Genomic DNA, 20,956 nt, shown 5'->3' on the forward strand with positions numbered 1-20,956 from the left:
CTGTGTACCTTATAGAGAGCGGCGTCAAGTCAAACACAATCACCGGAAGTCGTACATATTAGCCTTGACATTAAAATAAATCAAATTGTCGTTTTCATATAGGGACGGGAAAGCAAAATAAACCGTACCAAAGTCATTAGGACAGTTGGAGCAATATTTATTTAATTACCAAACGTTAGGGTAAGCAATTTATTTCACACGCATTTTTGTTATATTTTTTTGCAATTATCTTTACATCCCGACAGCAATCTATAGATCAAATGGCCTACTTGTAGGTGAATGTAATTCTCCGCAGGCATGCATAACTAGGCACAACACCTGCCTAACTGCGCATGAAATTATGTTTTGGAGGGCATGAAGGCAAGCGGGTGGATATTTTAGAAGGTTGGATACTTTAAAAATCTACCTGTCTCTTGTTAGTTTTTTCCAAATTTCCTACCATCTTTTTAAATATATTTTGTATTTGAAATTACATCAAACGTGTAACTGCACCGGACTTCACACAGGTTTAAGAGGTGTACTTTGAACCTAAACACCGGAAATAAAGGTTTTAATTTGACTAACTTAACTTAGATTTTAAATACAGCATATGATTTTGATTTTACCATAGCCTGCAGTCTGTTTTGCAAAGAGAAGGGGATAAGGCTAAAATGCAATAAAGATGGTTTTGGAGTTAAAACATATGTTCATCCATTATGGGTCTGTGGTTCTGAGTGAATTTATCAACAGGTCTAGTTTTATTCTTTGAGGTTTTCTGTAGTATTTTCTTTGACTGTGTCTGGCTCCTGTAAATATCTTAGATCGACATGGTTCAGGTTCAGTATGCCAAAGGTTATTTTAACAGTAAGTTGTGTGCTCAGTGTCCTTGTACTTGAGATACAATAACGCCCGAGTCTAAAGTTCATGAGGTCCATAGGAACATAGGAAACTTTATCAGGTCCGTCGTGAGGGTAAAATAAAATAAATAAAGATTATCATCATATGAGGTTTTAAATGCCGCAAATTATGTCCCGTAAATAAGTACCGTAAAATATTATTTGTCCATTAACAATATCTTTATAACCACGTGAGACTGCTGTGGGACTGCTGGGCAGTTTCTTAATGCCAACAGATTTCAACCAAAAAAGTATCTTCATAGCTCTCGTTTCATGTGTAAACTTTCTGGGACGACGACACCCGTCTAAATTATGTCGAGATCCTTTGTGTAAACTTAGTGGTAGAACATTTCGTAAAGTTTTTAATGTGATCTCAAATACAGACTCAGCGATAACAAACTTCCATATTAAAAATATATTTATTTAGGAGGCAAACAAGGCAAGTCCCGCCCCTTCCGGTGTTGACGCGCGTACGCGGAAGTGCCGCCAAAACCGTCATCGTCACTATTTTCAAAACATGAACGTTAGACAGCTGAGCGATTTGTAATTATTTCTGTTCAGAGTGAAAAGATAAGTCGCTGGATTACGGTTGGTTATCTGGTCTAACAAGAAGAGGCGGACACATAATGTCATACATAGCTACGATATCTGACAGGTGTATCAACTAACTTTCGAGTGGACATCGGTATAGGTTGGACCCCCACCCAAAAGACAAACGACTGTCTTCCCATAAAACGCCTCGTTCTTCGGGATGGAGAATGGGGTTACAGCCACTAAAGCCGAGGGCTTCCTCTCCAGAATGGCCCTCAATGACAACAAGGCTGGCATGGAGGGTCTCGACAGAGACAAGATCAACAAGATCATCATGGAGTCATCCAAGGTAGATAGTTGTCTTCCATTCATACATATCCACTGCAGTCATGTGCAAAATGTTCTCCCCTTTGTCTGGAGAATCGTAGAAGAAGAAAGATAAGTGATGTGTGAGAAGGGACACCTCTTTATAATGCTCTACAATGTGCTGTGGACAATAGGAAATGTGAGATTAGATTTTACTGGCTGTGTGCAGCCTAGTGTGACAGCCCCATTTCTCCAGTTTAATTGCACGTAGTCCTAAAAATAGCTGTGCTATAGAATCTGTAACTCTTTATTGTCCTTGTCATTTCCCTACAGGGGTCCAGGTTTTATGAGAACGAGCTGAAGAGAGAGCAGCAGGTGAACCAGCGCATTGAGAAAATGATGCTACAAAAGGAACAGATCACAGAACAACAGTTAAAGAAAGCACAGGCTCAGGTAAGACATGTATATGGATACAACAGGTTATGGCTGGCATCCGTTTCTTTTTAGAGGCCGCTCAAAGACACATATGCAGACAAATATGATGCTATGAAATGGAGGCTACATTTCCAAATGCTACTTCAGTGTTTTTCATCAAATCTCTCTTCATAGGTGGAGAGGATGGCCACTGAGCTGGAGAGGAGTCGTGACCTAAGCCGTGTGATAGTACATGTGGACATGGATGCTTTCTACGCTGCTGTGGAGATGAGAGACTGTCCTGACCTTAAGGAGAAGCCCATGGCTGTAGGATCCACGAGCATGCTGGTGGGTTCAAATGTTATCAGGGAAAGGGACACAATTAGATGTTACATGCATTGGATACTGAACATGACAGATGGTGATACATAGTCAGGAGAGAAATAGTAATGGAAAAAGTTTACAGTATGTTTAAAATATTTATCACATAGCACATAATTCAAAATCTCCTAACCATGATTCTCAAGGTTTAAGGCAGTGATACTACATTTTCTCTGTGGGAATAAGTCTTTATGTGCATATAATATATATTACTATAAAAAACAGTACATATTGTAATATTACAAATCATGGATATTTAAACCAGTGCCAATGTTATATGAATGACTTCACAACAGATTTTGGATTCAAACAAGAGTTTTTGCATTTGCCACACATACGTAGAAGTGTTTTATTGAGAGCTGACCTTTTCTTTATCAGTCAACATCTAACTACCATGCGAGGAAGTACGGGGTTCGAGCCGCCATGCCTGGCTTCATTGCAAAGAAGCTCTGCCCCAACTTAGTAATTGTTCCACCCAACTTTGATAAATACAGAGCTGTGAGTAATGAGGTAAGCGCTGCATTAAAACAAATGCTTTTCAACCCTTTTGTGGCTTCTTGCTTAAAATAACAGGTACTGATTCATTTGTATCTCTCTGTTAGATCAAGGAGATTTTTGCAGACTATGACCCTCACTTCCAGCAAATGAGCCTGGATGAAGCCTATCTGGATTTTACAGACCACCTGGAACAGAGGCAGATCTCGCCAGATTCTTCACGTACACATTTCTTCCGCGCCAGCAGCACCACTACAGGCAGGACTTTGTTATACTGAAATGTAGAATGATGATATGGTGTGGTGTGTTTGTTTTTGTAACAGCAACTTTTGCCGCATTTATTGTAGGCACCATGAAAGGAGACATTGCTCTTATATGATGAATTGCTGCATTTCATACACCAGAAATCCATCTGATTATTGTGTGAAATGTTTTTTTTCCCCCTGTAAAGGTAAAGAGCAGATTGAGCTTCCCCAGGAGGAAGTGCCAGAGATGAAAGACCTCTCTCCAGTCCTGTTTGAGGACAGCCCGAGCTCCTCTCCTTGCTTGCCGGGCTCTGAAGGTGTCAGTGCTGCTGGTTGTGCATTCGAAGTGTTTGGTAAGTCTGTTGAGGAGGCTGTGAGAGAGATGCGCTTCCGCATTGAGCAGAGGACCATGCTGACTGCCAGTGCAGGTGAGAGGAAAACCACTCTAATGTTATTATTAATCACTATCCTGCCTTGCTATTGGCAAAAATTTTGCTAATTAATTTGAGAATTAGAACTCAATGAAAGTGTTTGTCTGCATCCTACCAGAGATTAGGTCTTTGCTATACTCCCTCTTCCTTCTCCCAACTTTCTGAATAAAAACAAAATTTAAATAATATGAGGGGACAGGTGACTCTAATTTACATATAATTAATTCTTTACAATGACAAAACTGCTCAGCAATGATAATAAAAGTTTGCACAGTCTTTTCCCGCACACACTGTCAATTATTATCAACAGTATGTGTATGTTTTACCAGCTGTTCATTTACAAGCATGCTATTCAATTATGCTATTCACTCTTGTAGGAATTGCTCCAAACACAATGCTTGCCAAGGTTTGCAGTGACAAGAACAAGCCCAACGGCCAATACAGACTCCCTTCCACCAGAGAGGCAGTCATGGACTTCATCCAGAATCTCCCAGTTCGCAAAGTACAGTACACATTGCTTAAATTAAAACCTAAAAAGAGCCTTGGGGCTTAGTTTGGGGTTAATTATGGAAAGGCGTTAGAATGTAATCATAATCATGAGTTTTGCATTATTAAAGGCTGACAGATGTGGTGTAAAGTGACTGATGATGTGCTGCAGATGAGGGAAAGATGGCTGTAAAAATGTGCTTGTGTATCTTATCAGGTTTCTGGCATAGGGAAGGTGAGTGAGAAGATGCTAAATGCTCTCGGCATCAGTAGCTGTGCTCATCTTGGCCAGCAGATGGCGTTGCTGTCATTGTTGTTCTCGGAGACAGCCTGGCATCATCTCATGCAGGTTTCCCTGGGTCTGGGCTCTACATATATACCAAGGTATTTCACTGTTTAATAAAACTCAACACAACTGATTGAAGGAAAAAATAACCAGTCCAGGAGAGGAGATAATACGCACTGTCTTTGCTTTCATACAGGCACGAAGAAAGAAAAAGCATGAGCACAGAAAGGTATGGTTTTAATAAGGCATAGATAGACATTGACATAGTTTAAATGATTTTCCTTAGTGTCCATCCTCTTAACTCTCCCTCATTTCCTCTCTTACATTCTCTGACACGTAATCTTTACAGGACATTTAAAGAACTGAGTAAAGCAGAGGAGCAGTTGTCTTTATGCAGGGAGCTCTGTGAAGACTTAGCAGAGGACATGAAGAAAGAAGGTCTCAAGGTAGTGAATGAGGGTTGCTTCATTATATCATATGTTATGAACAAGTAGGTTGTCTTAAACACATCTATGGTTACCTGTCCTGGTTACATCAACCATGGATTAGGTTATATTGTATGTTCATGGTGTTCATTCTTATGCATTCATGGTTATGTGATTGTCTCACACTAAGCAAAGAGGAGCGATATAAAAAGAGCACTCATTTGAAAAGAAACACCACAACAATGTATTGGGAGAAAAGGGTTATATTGGTTTAAAAATTTAAAATACCATCTTATTCTTGGCCTACCTAGAATCACCTTGACTCCAAACCAAATCTCATACAATACAATTACCTCAACCGGTTCATTCCTTTTCGAATCGATAGAGAAAGGACTGGATGGCTTGGCACGACCATCACCCCCCTGCCTGTGTCCTGATGTGGCCTTGATAGCTAAAGGAAATGGAGGGCCATTAAGGAGACAGCAGGAGCTACTATCAGCCCTGGAAATGTCTCCCTGGGAGACACATTACTATAAAAGCGCTTGGTGGCGTGTTTCTCACTAAATGCATTCTGACAAATCAATCATTGATATGACAGATTTACATCTCTCTTCTATTTTTGGCCCTTCCATACAGTATCATTGATTGTGCTTATATTTAAGAGGTTGTTGGCAAACAGAAGTGGCCTTAACTGTTTTTCCTAATATGAATTCAACTGTGTATTTATTTCCTGAAGGGTAAAACGGTAACACTGAAGCTTAAGAATGTAAACTTTGAGGTGAAAACGAGGGCGCTGACGCTGCCGTATGCTGTTGCTACAGTGGATGAGATCTTTGCAGTTGCTAAGGACCTACTGAAAACGGAAAGAGACAATGAAAGCCCCCAGCCACTCAGACTGAGGCTCATGGGTAATTAGATATAGCAATATAACTGACATACTAATTAATATAACTAACTTGAAATAAATCTAAATGATCTGTGACACACTGCATGTGGAAATAACAACACACTTGGCATTCATTTTGATTTTTTCTCCACATAATTTGTTTTTGTGCGCATAGGTGTTAGAATCTCTGCCTTTGTCAGTTCGGATGATAAAAAGGGCCTGCAGAAGAGCATCATTGGCTTTCTTCAGCCAGGCAAGACTGACCCTAGTGGCTTTTCCCAAACAATGCAAGAAAAGCTTAAGAAAGAGCATCTCTCAGGTCCCTGCTTCCAAACCTTGCCCCTTGCTTGTTGTCCCTTGGCGCAGAATGGCCAGAGACAAGAGGAAGTTCCCGGGTGGAGTAAGCAGAGGGGGTTAGAGGGGAGCCAGACTGGTGAGTCTTTCTTCCAAAAGGCTCGTGCCAAAAGACTACAACTCCAGGCAACAAATACAAGCACCCAAGAGGAAGGACAAAGTGAGATTGCTTCTGTGACTAAGTCCACTGGCACTTACGCTCAAAAGGGCGTAGAGTCATCAACAAAAGTGCACAAGAGTAACTGTACAGCCTCAGATCTCTCAGAAAATGATTTTGTTTCACCTGTAGAGGCCCATGCATCAACGTCAGGCTGTGGTGGCACAGTGTCAGCAGAGAGCCTCACCTGTCCAGTGTGTTTCAGGCAAGTGGAGACGACTGATTTGAATGTCTTCAACAGACATATAGACCAGTGTCTCAGCGATGTCTCTACAAAGCCAAAGCAAATCACAATTTCTGACACAGAGTCAGATTTGAACCTAGAGAGTGACTATAAAGAATGTGAAGTGGTGGACAAATGGAGGGGGGACTGTGAGGGTGAGGAGGAGAAAGCAAAGAACAGAGAAGAGTTGGAGTCAAACGGAGATGATCCTCAGGAAGACCAACGCAGCTTGAAAAATTCTATTCAGACGGCTTTGTTGATCAATGGCGACAACAAAACATGTGATGATAAAGGCCCTGTCCTCATCTGCCCAGTATGTCAGCTGACCCAAGAAAGTGATGACCTCATTGTCTTCAACCACCACGTAGACCTCTGCCTGAACCAGGAGGTTCTACATGAGCTTTGGACACAGACATCATCTACCATTAATCCACCTTCAGTTACAAATAGCAAGGCCATAGGTGAGTGTGTGAGTGTGTGCACTTTTTGTATTGTGTTTCACAGTAACCCTGCAATAACTGTGTTCTTTTGGCCACTTGGTGGCAGAAGAAACAAGTTGGTGCTGAGCAGGTAGGCACAGTGGGTTTTTAGAACTTTTTTCTGCTGAAAACAGCTGCCTGCTACAGTTGAAAAAGACAGAGAGAATTTGGGTGATGTCCGGAGGTTCATCACTATGAGAGACTCCTATCACATTGTCATTTGATACATTGATATTATAAAAAGATTGATTATAGCTGCTTTCATTTTTCGTTCTATTAGTGTTTCCTTCCTTCATCTAAAGTCTTGAGAATGTATCTATCTCTGCTGAAGACTGATCCTGTCTAAAGTCTATACACTGTGGCTGCAGGATATCAGAAGGAAAGTCTATTTGGGAGGATGCTGGTGGCCTATGACCTGTTATTTACAGACAGGACATTGTGTGAGAATTTTGTATCGATTCCTGCAGAGAAAAGACATCTCATTCCAGTCCACGGGGCTTCCATTGGCCTGGTCTTGGAAATGGCTAAATCACTTTTTCACCTATTCATTTCCTACAATGAACTGCACCCTGGTTTCCTCTTAAACAAGCCTGCTTCAGAAATTGCACTCTTTATATCCCTCAAGAGGTGTTGCAATTGTGTGCCTCCTCAGTGGATGTCATTTTTTTTGTCAGAGGAGAGAAAACGATGGACTTATTTTTTTCTATCCATGTTCATGAGTTTCTGTTCCTGTTTACAGACAGAGGCCGTCTCCTGCCGACGCATGCAAGTAAAGGCAAAACCAAAAGGTGAGACTGCTTGATTACAAATTGTTGATGCAAAAAATGTTTACATGTGGTCTCTGCATATTCCATATACTGTAGGTAAAGTATTGTCCATTTACAATTATGGCAACAAGGGATTTTTTAATTTAAAAAAAATTGTATATTTTTGATTGTGTCGATTTCATGACTTTTAGACGGGACACGCCGTCCTCTCCTCCTTCTAAAAAGGCTAAAGTGCTTGGCCCTCGCAACACGATCGACAAGTTTTTCAGGTGACAGTCATGCACGCAGAATGTCCATTCCTATCTGGAGGAACCAAGAAAGTTTTCTACAGGAAATGAAGAACATCATCAGGTTCCGGACTCCATTGTTCAAACTGTCGTCACAATCATTGCAGCAAAAGCAATATTCAGTTGTTTTTTCTTCAAAAATCTGTAATTATGATAAATTGATATAAGTATTGTGTGCACTAATATGCTTTATTTGTTCTTTATAAGCCACGCACTAGACAAGAAATTAAAAATGAAAAAACCAAATTCTCTATTAATTCTGGCACATTAATAGAACTACTTATGTTATATAACATACCTATGACCCTGTTGTCAATTGCAGTTTCTGTTTCACTGAAGATGAGCCTAATGTTTTTATTTAAATGTATGCTAAATTGATCATGAAGTTATTTATTGCTCAGATGCCTGTGTTTTTATTTATGTTCATGATGTATTTTATTCAGATATTTTCAGTAATTTGAAAAATCTATTGTATTTATATTGTTTATTCCAATGATAACACTGTATGTGTGTAATAATGAAAGGAAGGGAATCCTTCTGTCTTGTACAATGAGTTTGAAATAAATGAATATTCCACTGGATTTTCAATTTGGGACATTTTTACAATTAATTAACCTCCATTCTCTACTAATCAGACTTATCTGAAAGGGTTTGGCTCACTGAAGACACACACATAATTAGACCGTTTTTTTTTTTGCGACTGGATTGTTGCTGGTTTTAAAAACACATGCTCCGGGTGAAACTGCACAGTGGCTGGGAGCAAAAGACTTAAATCAGGTTGTGTGTAATATGAAACACTTCTGAAAAAGAGTGTGTGTAACTAGTCAGACGTCCCTACACAAACATGTTAAACTACTATCAGATCCTCATGTTAATCATTTGTAAACATTGCATTGTTCACAGAAATTAAAGTTGAAAAACACTTTGATATAACTTCTAGAGATTACAAGGCATGATATAAATGAATCCATGCCACTTAGAGTCATGTAACACAGGTGACTAGATTACTATCAGCATTCTCTTAAGGGTGTGAGCTGGTAAAGTAAACACGGACCCAACCCTCCAGCATTAACAAAATGTTAGGAGTATACAACCATTTCAAGGCTTGCTGCTATTTGATGACAGGAATTACATGAAACTGGATGGAAATTGTACTTCTGTGTGATCTGTGTCCGTAGGTTTTTGTTTTTCTTTCAGTGCGACTGTTTATCAAATGACAACAAGCCCACCTTAGTTACACAGGTACTTTAAATAGCTTACCAATGGAGAGAAGAGCTATGGCTTTGAGGACGATGATAAAGAAGCATTGCCCTAAGAAGGACAATTTGGACCCCAGAAAATGGATGAGACAGGAGACTGTGAGGGGGTTTACTGACTTCATACTGAACAAGGACTTGGATGATACAGACAACAGCTTTGACAACAAAGAGATGTGTGAGTACGCAAGAACAACAAAATGAGAAAAACTGAGAAATAAATACCTAGACTGTGGCTTTACAAAACAAACATTATGGAGCAATATTTTAAAGTAGTATATAACGTAGTATATATGTAAATAGTCATAGGTAAAATCTTCCTCTGCTGTGTTGGACAGTGCTTGAAGCAGAGAAGCAGTTTATGGAAGCAGCTAAAAGTAATGACGTGGAGACCATGAAGACTCTTGGAAAAGGACTGAACGCCAATGCAAAGAATGTGGTGGGTCAAAATCACTATAATGCGATGTATGTCACTCAGATAGACTTAAAGGCTAATTGGATGTTACTGATTAAGTTGTTTGTCTCAGCATGATAGGACTGCCCTTCACTATGCAGTAGCTGGGAAAAACAAGGAAGCTGTGCAGTTTCTTGTGCAGCGCAGGGTCAAGGTGGACCAAAAAGACAAGGTGAGAGGGTCTGAAATGACTGCATTGGAAAACCCGAGTCCCAGACAATAGCTTGTGTAATATTTCACAACTAGTAATCACAACTTTACATTTTGTGTTCTGTGTCTGACAGTACGGTGTGGCACCCATTCATTTGGCTGCCTGGTTTGGCAGTTTGGAGATCCTGAAGTTATTAGTGCAGGCTGGGGCTGAACAGAAGGTTGAGAACGAGGTAACGAAGCAGCAAGTTTGTTCTACTGTTTCTCACTAACTGACAGAGCAAAATACCGAGAAATTGTGCCATTTGTCTTTTTATTTTGTGCAACAGTTCTAAAAAAAAAACTTAAGCAACACTGAGTCCTGATTAATTTTCATTATCCTGGATTTTGAATCTAACATTTGTAAGCTTGTCTCATTACAAGCCTCAGTGCAGACCCTCCTTTTGTGTCCAAATCCAACTCACGTTAATATTCTTTGACAGCGGCAGATTTTAAATTAGAATTTGCTTTTTTCCACCTCAGGAAGGACTGAACATCATGCACTGTGCTGCTATCAACAACCACACTGAAATTGTAGAGTATATTGTTAATGACCTGCAGATGAAAGAACTAGACAAAGATGACCAGGTACTTGACACTAATTTTTCATAAATCAACTGTATGATTCACTTTTGGACAAATTATTTAGGACTACCAAAAAACATGCCGTAAATTAACTTTCATATTTCAGTCAGGACACGGGGCATTTGCATTGGCAGCAGAGCATGGGTGTGTTCAAATGTTAGATATGCTGATGGATCCATACAACATGGCCACCATGAAGCCCAACAAGGTGCGTGTGAACTTGTTTTTTGGTTTGCGTGCATCTATTTACAATATACGGCTATTCATGATCTTGTGTGTCTGAGTGTAAATTTTTTTGTGTCACACCTGCAAGAAAGCTGAAAGTCAAAGAACTCTTTCATGTGAGTTGTTTCCCTCCCCCCCTTCTGCCAGAGAGGGGACACGCCCCTGCACTTAGCTGCCAGGAACGGCCACTTGGATGCAGTCCAGCTGCTGCTGCAGAGCTTTGACACTCTGGATGAAGTCAATATGGTAGACAATCAAACATCCTCTCTATCACGGTTTGGTTTGTGACAGTGTGTGCTCAGTGGCTAATCCACCGCTGGATGGTGACTCCACTTTGGATTAACTAAGATGTATCAGATATGTACTGGTAACTATTATCTAACTAGGCAAACTGTGTTCTGATGTGAATTTCAACTCTAACTGGTAATTTATTCTTAACAAGATTTACTTGGTCAAAGATTCTTCTAACTGCTGCCAAGAAAAGCATTATCAAGAATTGGTTTGAGCCCACTATTGTCTTGAAATACCAATGTGTTTTAACTTGAAATATCCACTGCCAGAATTAATGGGGCTAGATTTGATACTGTGATTCATTGGTCCAAAGCTATTGAAATAATCTAGGCGAATATTTAAACCTAACTTTTAGCCATGTTTTTATCCTCATATCTGCTTATATAACACCTCATATTTAGTACTATGGGTGATGTACATGTAAATATAGGCATTTGTTTGCACGTTTGCTTGTGTGTATTAGTATTTCATATATGGATTGGGATCTCTGTTTTCATGGTGATTAACTATTGAAATTACACTGAACAAAATTATAAACGCAACACTTTTGTTTTTGCCCCTATTCATCATGAGCTGAACTCAAAGATCTAAGACTTTCTCTATGTACACAAAAGGCCTGTTTCTCTCCAATATTGTTCACAAATCTGTCAAAATCTGTGTTAGTGAGCACCTCTCTTTTGCCGAGATAATCCATCCACCTCACAGGTGTGGCATATCAAGATACCGCAGCTCGATCCCCTCTATAACCCCACCGCCAACATTGGCCACTTGATCCACAACGTTGACATCAGCAAACCGCTCACCCACACGACGCCATCTGTTCTGTACAGTGAAAACCGGGATTCATCTGTGAAGAGCACCTCTCCAAAGTGCCAGAGGCCATCAAATGTGAGCAATTTGCCCACTCAAGTCAGTTAAGACAAACTGCAGTCAGGTCGAGACCCCCATGAGGACGACGAGCAAGCAGATGAGCTTCCCTGAGATGGTTCCTGACAGTTTGTGCAGAAATTCATTGGTTATGCAAACCGATTGTTGCAGCAGCTCTCCGGGTGGCTGGTCTCAGACAATCTTGGAGGTGAAGATGCTGGATGTGGAGGTCCTGGGCTGGTGTGGTTACATGTGGTCTGTGGTTGTGAGGCTGGTTGGAGATACTGCCAAATTCTCTGAAACACCTTAGGAGACAGTTTATGGTAGAGAAATGAACATTCAATTCACAGGCAACAGCTCTGGTGGACATTCCTGCAGTCAACATGCCAATTGCACGCTCCCTCAAAACTTGTGACACCTGTGGCGTTGTGCTGTGTGATGGAACTACACAAAGTGGCCTTTTACTGTGGCCAGGCTAAGGCACACCTGTGCAATACCCATGATGTCTGATCAGCATCTTGATATGCCACACCTGTGAGGTGGATGGATTACCTCAGCAAAGGAGAAGTGCTCACTAACACAGATTTTGAGAGACTTGTGAATATTTGAGAGAAATAGGCCTTTTGTGTATATAGAGAAAGTCTTCTCCTTGAGTTCAGCTCATGATAAATTTTTTTCAGTGTAGTTCTGTGTCTGTGGTATTTTGTTCATTATGTGCAACTACATGGACTTGGAGCTCTTGATCTAGACCTCCCATATTCTAGAACAAGTCATACAAGCCTTTGGTGTCTGTTTTTAGTATTATAATTATCTATTTTTGGTGATTAATTTACTTTGCCCGTTCATTCTTTCAGTGGAAGTTTGGTTGATTTCTGAGGTCTTTTTGGTTATTGGCCTGAAAAGTTTAGTTTTTGTGAGCATGGTAAGTTTAATAGCGGTACACCTGAGAAGAATTCTTCTGTTATCTAGCACTGTAAAATATTTCTATATTTGGTTCACAGGAGTTTGATCACCACCATGGTTAATCGATAATGCAGAGGGGACAAATGGTTCTGTTTAAGCCATTTATTGCCACTATTCACACATGAAGAACAGCAGGAGATGAGGCTTGACGGTTATAGTTTAACAAAATGATAACAAATTAAAATACAGTAAAACAATATATAACATAACACTTAACTAGGCACCAAAATAATAAACATTTGTACTTTAACTAAAAGGGATGAAGGTGTAGGCTTACCACTACGGAAATTATAGTACTACATAAGACATTCATTTAACAGTTACATATAAGAAATTCATCATGGTCCAAGTTAGGTTATACTGTTTTCTGCCTTTCCTTAAGAACACTTGTGATATCTGTATATCTCATATCTGTAGTCTCAAGATAAACAATCAAAGTGAGGAAAATCGCATCTACTAATATGTATACTAGTCAAGCATTCAATCACATCATATTTATAAATAACCATTAAGATACAGCAAATATGAAAAAGGCAAAAAGGATGTATATCTGAATCACAGAAACGGCGGGCCCTCACATGTGGTTTGTGTTACTGCCAGCCAGAACAAAGGGAATGGGTGGAGCTTATAAAGTAGACCACTGATTAGGAGTGAGTGAGATCAGGTGAGACTGGGTGGGTCCTTGCCATGGAAATAGGCAGAGGGTTGCTGAATAGTATGGCTCTATTCTGCAAGCACCACTATATTATTTTTTGATGTATCTCCTGTATTGCAGGATGGTGAAACAGCTCTGTACCAGGCTGCAGACAAAGGCCAAGAAGAATGTGTCCTGGCCCTTCTGGAGGCTGGCTGTGACCCCAACATCCTCACAACGGTACAGTAGGGCAATGTGTTGATTTTAACATAGAAATCACTGACCTGGTGCCCTGTTATCAATAACGCATGTGGTTCATCCTTTAGGCATACAGCTAAACCTCCCTTTCTTGCAGGCCAAAGGCAGTGCTCTCCATTCAGTTTCAGAAAGAGGAGACGCGTCTCTTGTCCAACTCCTCTTAGAGTACAAAGCCCACACAGACCTCAAGAATCAGGTAAGCATCACAAAAGCTAGGTGGCAGTAGTAGCCTACACTCTTTAAGTAAAGTTTTTGGTAAAACAGATCACACACACTCTGCCTCGATGTGTATTGTTGTAGTTTTACATATTTTCTCCTAAACTAATACTTTATTGTTTGGGCTCATGTTGTGTAACAAGATATTTTTGCTCTCAGAACCTAGAGGCTCCTCTCCACCTGGCAGTGAAGAACAGTCACATCCCTGTCATCCATTCTCTACTGACGGCCGGCTGCAACGTTGATGTCACTGATAAGGTATGATCAGTAAAATAAGACATTAAACAAATTATAAATAAGAAAATAAATATTTTAGTTATTTAGAAAATGTTTTCTTGTATGTTTCATTGAACTGTCTTGTCCCATACCTTCAATGTTAGAGGTCCCAGACAGCTATGCATCTTGCTGCAGAGCTGGCCAGAATAGAAGTTGTGGAAATGCTTCTTAAATCCAGGGTGGACCTGACTCTCCGGGACAGGGTAAGAATTCTCACAAACTAGAGCTAACATAGAGTAGTTGCCACATAATTTAAATTACGCTCTTGTACTTTTTTCAGGATTTAAACTTGACCAACATCTGTTAGTCAGGCCATGTACAGGGCAACAAACTATATGATTAATTTAAGCCATAAAAGCAGTAGGAGACATTGAAACTGTAAGAAAAATCTATTTCTAAATTTGATACCGTGCAGTTCTAATTAAAGTTTGTGTATTTTGTTGAATTTGGAGTAGCAGGGTAAGACGGCTCTGGGTGTGGCAGTCAGAGCAGATGAGGTGATTATAGTGGACATGATCATCAAAGCAGAAAGACACTACGCTTGGAGGAAGGTGAATAATACTTTTTTTCATGTGTGCCATAATCTGTTCTTGAGGCCTCAGAATCAATAATTCATGACAAATAGTTAATTTCCTAACGTCACAACTTAGCTTAGTTCAAGTAGTTAGTTTAATACTATTAAAGAATCTACGGTAAAAAATAAAAAGAATCACAACCAAGAAATATTTGACAGCCAATTTACCATCAATTTAATTAAGGGGATGCCTGATTCCCTTCTTGATTTTCATTTTGGCATTCATATTGCTCATCATGTGTTTGAGTGTGTCTTTCCAATAATGTCTTCCCATGCCCCTGTGCTCTCTGTGGCTTGTGGCCTTTATCAATCTGAGGATGTGATTTAATTACCTTTCAGGCCAACCCTGGGATTAATGAGAGTGTTCACAGCGAGTATCCACTAACGTTTAAACTCGACCACCGCTATGAGACAAAGCAGCTCCGTTCAATAGCCTGGCACCTGGCGTACAAGCTCCTGAAACCAGGAGAGTGGAAAAGACTGGCACAACACTGGGGCTTCACTAAGGAGCAAGTGTCGGCCATCGAGGAGCAGTGGACAGGTGCCAAAACTCACACTGACTAGACAGGCTTTTGACTGCGCATTTGACAACCCTCTGAAATACTATAAAATAAGCCTCTCTGAACCAAAAGGTTACAGATTAAATTCCCTGAATTTATGAGGGAAAGTTGGTTATGATAATATTGTTGGATAACTAACCAACAGACTGGCCATTTTCTATTTTGTCTTCCAATGCACAGAGACAATCTTTAGGCTACTTTTATTAGTTGAATTGTTTTCCTGACCGTACAGTACTGTGTGTTTGTTCACAGGTCAGCACAGCTATCAAGAGCATGGGAACAGGATGCTGCTGATCTGGCTGCACGGGGAGGAGTTGGCTCAGAAGTGCCCTGCTAGAGAACTCTACCAAGGCCTCATCCTCACAGGAAACAAGAAAGCTGCAGGTACGTTCAGTTATTTTTTTTCTGAAACAAATATACTGAGGAATCTATAAAATCTATAAACCTATAGCTGGGCTGCCTGGCGGTATGTGCTGAAATGTTATTACAGAAAATGTTCATTTATTTTACAGATAAGATTCGGATGGAGGCAGAGAATGCCAGCAGTAAGAGCTGCAACATTTCATGAGGATTAACACTGCAAAATATGGATGAGGAAAAATGAACTTCATGTACATCATTTAAATCCTGCTCTGTACAGGACAATAGCAGTAAATAATTTATTCTAAAAATAAAATCATGATCTTTAATATATGGCTTTGATTTCGTAAACAATCTGCGGTGTTGGATGGTTGGTCTTACAGTTTTTCTCAGCTGCTTTAGTACATTTCTCAGATAGAATTGAAATTCTCAAAACTAATTGTTCAACCTCCACATCCTCTTGTCACTTGTGCACATCATAATAGCAATTTCTCATTATTTTGAACAAACTGCAAATGCTTTGACACACTGATGCAAATGATTATGTACAATGGTCTGCTGTTTCCTACATTATCAATTGCGGATGTCATGCTGATCACAATGTATTATACCAGTTTTCTGTTGAATAGTCTTACCCCCCCAAAACATCTAGGCACAAGTTCATTGCATAAGTCGATACGTGCAAAATGGTTAAGCACGTTTTCAAAGTTAAAAAAAGTCAAACTTTGTCATTCTTCGTATACAAGTATACCGCTGAATGAAATGTTGTTTCGTACAAACCAAGGTGCATAAACAAAGTAAGAATAGACAACAACAAATCACGACATACTACAACAGCAGCACAGCTCAGACCATTCACCAGATGCACACAATACCATAAACGGTGAACAGTGAATAGTTCAATATACACCAGTAGATGTCTATATATACTGTGTGTGTGTGTGTGTGTGTGTGTATATGATAGTCATCATCTGTCCATCATTTTTATTTTTATTTTTTAAGTGTATTAGACTTTTTTTGTAAATGTCTCCTGGCATGAAGATATACGTTGTGATGTGAATAAGAATCTGTGAACCAACAGACAGGAACGTCAGCCTAAGGAGTGATTCACATGTTTACATTTCTAATTTTGTAAATTCTATTGTTGTGCTATGCAGTGCTGTTGAACAGTCTTGTCTTTTTGTTTTCTGTATCACAATGGCATGCTGTGTCAACAAATTACAATACAAACAGCAAAAGTGTAGCTATGAATCCTTTCCTGTCTTTTGCCATGTATAACTTTGTACTGTTGAAATTGGCATGCCATATTGAAAAAGTACAGCCCTGTGCACTTTCAATCATTGTCATCAAAACCTTAGCTACCGTTTTCATTAGAAAATACTTAACTGGAGTCGATCAGTAGATTTTTGGGTTAAACAAGTGAAAAGGCTGTTGCAGTAATCCAGGCGTGATGAGATGAAGGCGTGTAAAATGGTCTCGGTGTCCTTAAAAGTTAACATAGATCGAATTTTTGCTATATTTCTAAGTTGATAAAAACATGATTGAACAAGCTTTGTGGTGTGCTGCTCGAAATTTAAATTACTATCAAACCAAACAACAAGGTTCTTTGCAACAGGCTTAATGTGATTTACTAGTGAACCAGCAGATGGCAGTATTTGATTTGCCATCTGCTGGGACCCAATGACCAGGATTTCTGTTTTGTCTGAGTTCAGCTGGAGGAAATTATTTGACATCCATTTTTTAACTTCACAAAGGCAGTTGTTAAGTGAACTCAGCATTCCAGGGTCTGTGGATCTGACGGGCAAGTATATTTGTGTGTCATCAGCATAAATATGAAAAGAAATGCCATGTTTATGGATAATATGTCCGAGGGGAAGCCGATATAAGGAAAACAAAATGGGTCCTAAGACTGACCCCTGAGGCACACTATATTTAACTGGACAGAACAAAGAGACATAGTTGTTTACAGACACACAAAACTTCCTATTTGACAGGTAGGATGAAAACCATTCTAGGGCAGTACCAGAGATCCCCACCCAGTGCCTCAGTCTGTCTAACATGATGTTGTGATCAATGGTGTCAAAAGCAGCGCTAAGGTCCAGAAGTAGCAGGACTGAGCACATACCTTCATCAGACATTAAAAGGTCATTGGTGACTTTAAGCAGGGCAGTCTCAGTGCTGTGGTACTTCCTGGAACCAGATTGAAACTTTTCAAATAACTTGTTATTTTCCTGTACAGTGAGCAGCTGTTTGGACACAATTACACTGCTCAAAAAATAAAGGGAACACTAAAATAACACATCCTAGGATTTGAATTAATCTCATTAAATACTCCTTTCTTTACATAGTTGAATGTGCTGACAACAAAATCACACAAAAATTATCAATGGAAATCAAATTTATCAACCCATGGAGGTCTGGATTTGGAGTCACACTCAAAATCAAAGTGGAAAACCACACTGCAGGCCGATCCAACTTTGATGTAATGTCCTTAAAACAAGTCAAAATGAGGCTCAGTAGTGTGTGTGGCCTCCACGTGCCTGTATGACCTCCCTACAACGCCTGGGCATGCTCCCGATGAGGTGGCGGATGGTGTCCTGAGGGATCTCCTCCCAGACCTGGACTAAAGCATCCGCCTACTCCTGGACAGTCTGTGGTGCAACGTGGCGTTGGTGGATGGAGCGAGACATCATGTCCCAGATGTGCACAATTGGATTCAGGTCTGGGGAACGGGCGGGCCAGTCCATAGCATCAATGCCTTCCTCTTGCAGGAACTGCTGACACACTCCAGCCACATGAGGTCTAGCATTGTGTTGCATTAGGAGGAACCCAGGGCCAACCGCACCAGCATATGGTCTCACAAGGGGTCTGAGGATCTCATCTCGGTACCTAATGGCAGTCAGGCTAACTCTGGCGAGCACATGGAGGGCTGTGCGGCCCCCCATAGAAATGCTACCCCACACCATTACTGACCCACCGCCAAATTGGTCATGCTGGAGGATGTTGCAGACAGCAGAACGTTCTCCACGGCGTCTCCAGACTCCTGTCCGTCTGTCACATGTGCTCAGTGTGAACCTGCTTTCATCTGTGAAGAGCACAGGGCGCCAGTGGTGAATTTTCCAATCTTGATGTTCTCTGGCAAATGCCAAATGTCCCGGCACGGTGTTGGACTGTACGCACAACCCCCACCTGTGGACGTCGGGCCCTCATACCACCCTCATGGAGTCTGTTTCTGACCGTTTGAGCAGACACATGCACATTTGTGGCCTGCTGGAGGTCACTCTGCAGGGCTCTGGAAGTGCTCCTCCTACTCCTTGCACAAAGGCGGGGGTAGCGGTCCTGCTGCTGGGTTGTTCCCTGCCTACGGACTCCTCCACGTCTCCTGATGTACTGGCCTGTCTCCTGGTAGCACCTCCATGCTCTGGACACTACACTGACAGAAACAGCAATCCTTCTTGCCACAGCTCGCATTGATGTGCCATCCTGGATGAGCTGCACTACCTGAGCCACTTGTGTGGGTTGTAGACTCCGTCTCATGCTACCACTAGAGTGAAAGCACCGCCAGCATTCAAAAGTGACCAAAACATCAGCCAGGAAGCATAGGAACTGAGAAGTGGTCTGTGGTCACCACCTGCAGAACCACTCCTATATTGGGGGTGTCTTGCTAATTGCCTATAATTTCCACCTGTTGTCTATTCCATTTGCACAACAGCATGCGAAATTGATTGTCAATCAGTGTTGCTTCCTAAGTGGACAGTTTGATTTCACAGGAGTGTGACTGACTTGGAGTTACATTGTGTTGTTTAAGTGTTCCCTTTATTTTTTTGAGCAGTGTATTTCTAAAATCTGAAAAAGAAATTGGTCTAAAATTTTGTGGGAGGGAGGGATCTAAACCAGGTTTTTTTAAAAGTGGGTTCACGCAAGCCGTTTTAAAATAATCAGGGACACAACCAGTAGATAGGGAGCTGTTAAAAACAGAGATCAAATGGGGCCCAACAGAATCTATTACTTTCAGTAAAAACTTTGTAGGTATAACATGAAGTGGGCTGGAGGACACTCTCATTTGTGATACTGTTTTTAAAAGCTCAGACAAGTCGATGGGATAAAACTGGTTAAAACTCTCTTGTTGCTGGTGAGGGACCTCTGAGTAAGAGGCGGTGGGGGTAATAGAGGCTCTGATTGACACCATCTTATTGGTAAAATAAGATAAAAACAATTCACAGTCATCATTACTTCCAGCTGAGGCACAAGGAGGGGTTGGGTTTACCAGCTGATCCACAGTCTTAAATAGAAACCTGGGATTGTGTTTATGTGTAGTAATGAGTTCAGGAAAATAGTGTGTTCTTGCATCCTTAACCATGTTATTGTAGTTAATTAATAAATCCTTCAGACTGAGGTAATGGACTTGGAGACTGGATTTTTTCCATCTGCGCTCTGCTTTCCTGCATTCCCTTTTTAGGCTGCGAATGCTGTCATTTATCCAGGGTTGCTTACTAGCTTTAGACGCAGGCCTAACCTTTAGAGGAGCAGTAATATTTAGTGACGACAAGCAGATATGATTGAAGTGATCAACCAGATTGTTGGTGTTGGAATCAGACAGGTGTTGGCTTTGGCTCTGAAAGAATGCGCAAAACTTTGAAACACTTTGTTCATTAAAGATGCGAGAACACACGGAGCTTGGTGAGGCGGCATGAGTAACAGGCGAATCGCAGCTAAAAACAATACATCTGTGGTCAGATATGGTCATGTCCACTAATTCCACAGAGGAAATGCTGACACCCAGGGTAAAAACCAAGTCCAGTGTATGACCACGGTTATGTGTTTGCCCTTTGACATGTTGAAGTTAAAAGAAGTGGCCATATTTAAAAAGTCAGTTGCATTAACATTGTTGGGGTCATCAACATGAATATTAAAATCGCCACAAAGAACAATTCTGTCATAATTTAAAACCAGAGTAGATAAAAATTCAGGAAGTTCTGATAAAAACCCTCCAGGCGGTTTTGGGGGGCGATAAATTATAACAAATATGATAGGTTGCAGCCCTCCAACTTTAAGAGTGAGAACTTCAAAGGAGTTAAATTCATCACAGCCTACTTGATGACATTTTAATTTTTCCTATACACGCTCATTAGCCCACCACCATGACCACTGACCCTGGGTTGACTAAAACAATCATATTGAGGCGGACACAGTTCAGCTAGCTGGCTATAGTCATTCATT

The 20,956-nt window shown here is 40.7% G+C and overlaps 2 protein-coding genes across 2 annotated transcripts; both read left to right on the plus strand.

Annotated features, from left to right (window-relative positions):
• Nucleotides 1-1,354: 1,354 nt before the first annotated feature.
• On the plus strand, nucleotides 1,355-8,609 carry polk (polymerase (DNA directed) kappa). Its single transcript, XM_038704044.1, has 14 exons — nucleotides 1,355-1,755; nucleotides 2,046-2,165; nucleotides 2,322-2,474; nucleotides 2,886-3,017; nucleotides 3,110-3,260; nucleotides 3,454-3,675; nucleotides 4,056-4,180; nucleotides 4,382-4,548; nucleotides 4,647-4,679; nucleotides 4,800-4,896; nucleotides 5,612-5,783; nucleotides 5,937-6,956; nucleotides 7,714-7,762; nucleotides 7,933-8,609. Exons 1-14 carry the CDS (start codon nucleotides 1,627-1,629, stop codon nucleotides 8,012-8,014), a joined length of 2,652 nt encoding a protein of 883 aa, XP_038559972.1. The 5' UTR covers nucleotides 1,355-1,626; the 3' UTR covers nucleotides 8,015-8,609.
• Nucleotides 8,610-9,320: 711 nt separating this feature from the next.
• LOC119892315 (ankyrin repeat and death domain-containing protein 1B-like) lies at nucleotides 9,321-16,067 on the plus strand. Its single transcript, XM_038704517.1, has 15 exons — nucleotides 9,321-9,462; nucleotides 9,623-9,723; nucleotides 9,812-9,910; nucleotides 10,023-10,121; nucleotides 10,411-10,515; nucleotides 10,619-10,720; nucleotides 10,885-10,983; nucleotides 13,634-13,732; nucleotides 13,848-13,946; nucleotides 14,126-14,224; nucleotides 14,347-14,445; nucleotides 14,698-14,793; nucleotides 15,156-15,357; nucleotides 15,629-15,760; nucleotides 15,889-16,067. The coding sequence occupies exons 1-15, from the start codon at nucleotides 9,321-9,323 to the stop codon at nucleotides 15,942-15,944; spliced, it is 1,629 nt and encodes a 542-aa protein (XP_038560445.1). The 3' UTR covers nucleotides 15,945-16,067.
• The last annotated feature ends 4,889 nt before the right edge of the window (nucleotides 16,068-20,956 follow it).

Source organism: Micropterus salmoides, unplaced genomic scaffold, assembly GCF_014851395.1.
Source record: "Micropterus salmoides isolate LMB-PRFRI ecotype aquatic unplaced genomic scaffold, ASM1485139v1 Ms_hic_scaffold_7, whole genome shotgun sequence".
Lineage (NCBI taxonomy): Eukaryota > Metazoa > Chordata > Actinopteri > Centrarchiformes > Centrarchidae > Micropterus > Micropterus salmoides.

Bases quoted from the DNA above. Each gene is read 5' to 3' on its own strand.
- polk (XM_038704044.1), top strand. From the start codon at position 1,627: ATGGAGAATGGGGTTACAGCCACTAAAGCCGAGGGCTTCCTCTCCAGA. The intron at 2,166-2,321 runs GTAAGACATGTA...CTCTCTTCATAG, and splicing joins TAAAGAAAGCACAGGCTCAG to GTGGAGAGGATGGCCACTGA. The intron at 5,784-5,936 runs GTAATTAGATAT...TTGTGCGCATAG, and splicing joins ACTCAGACTGAGGCTCATGG to GTGTTAGAATCTCTGCCTTT.
- LOC119892315 (XM_038704517.1), top strand. From the start codon at position 9,321: ATGATAAAGAAGCATTGCCCTAAGAAGGACAATTTGGACCCCAGAAAA. The intron at 9,724-9,811 runs GTGGGTCAAAAT...TGTTTGTCTCAG, and splicing joins ACGCCAATGCAAAGAATGTG to CATGATAGGACTGCCCTTCA. The intron at 10,122-10,410 runs GTAACGAAGCAG...TTTCCACCTCAG, and splicing joins AACAGAAGGTTGAGAACGAG to GAAGGACTGAACATCATGCA.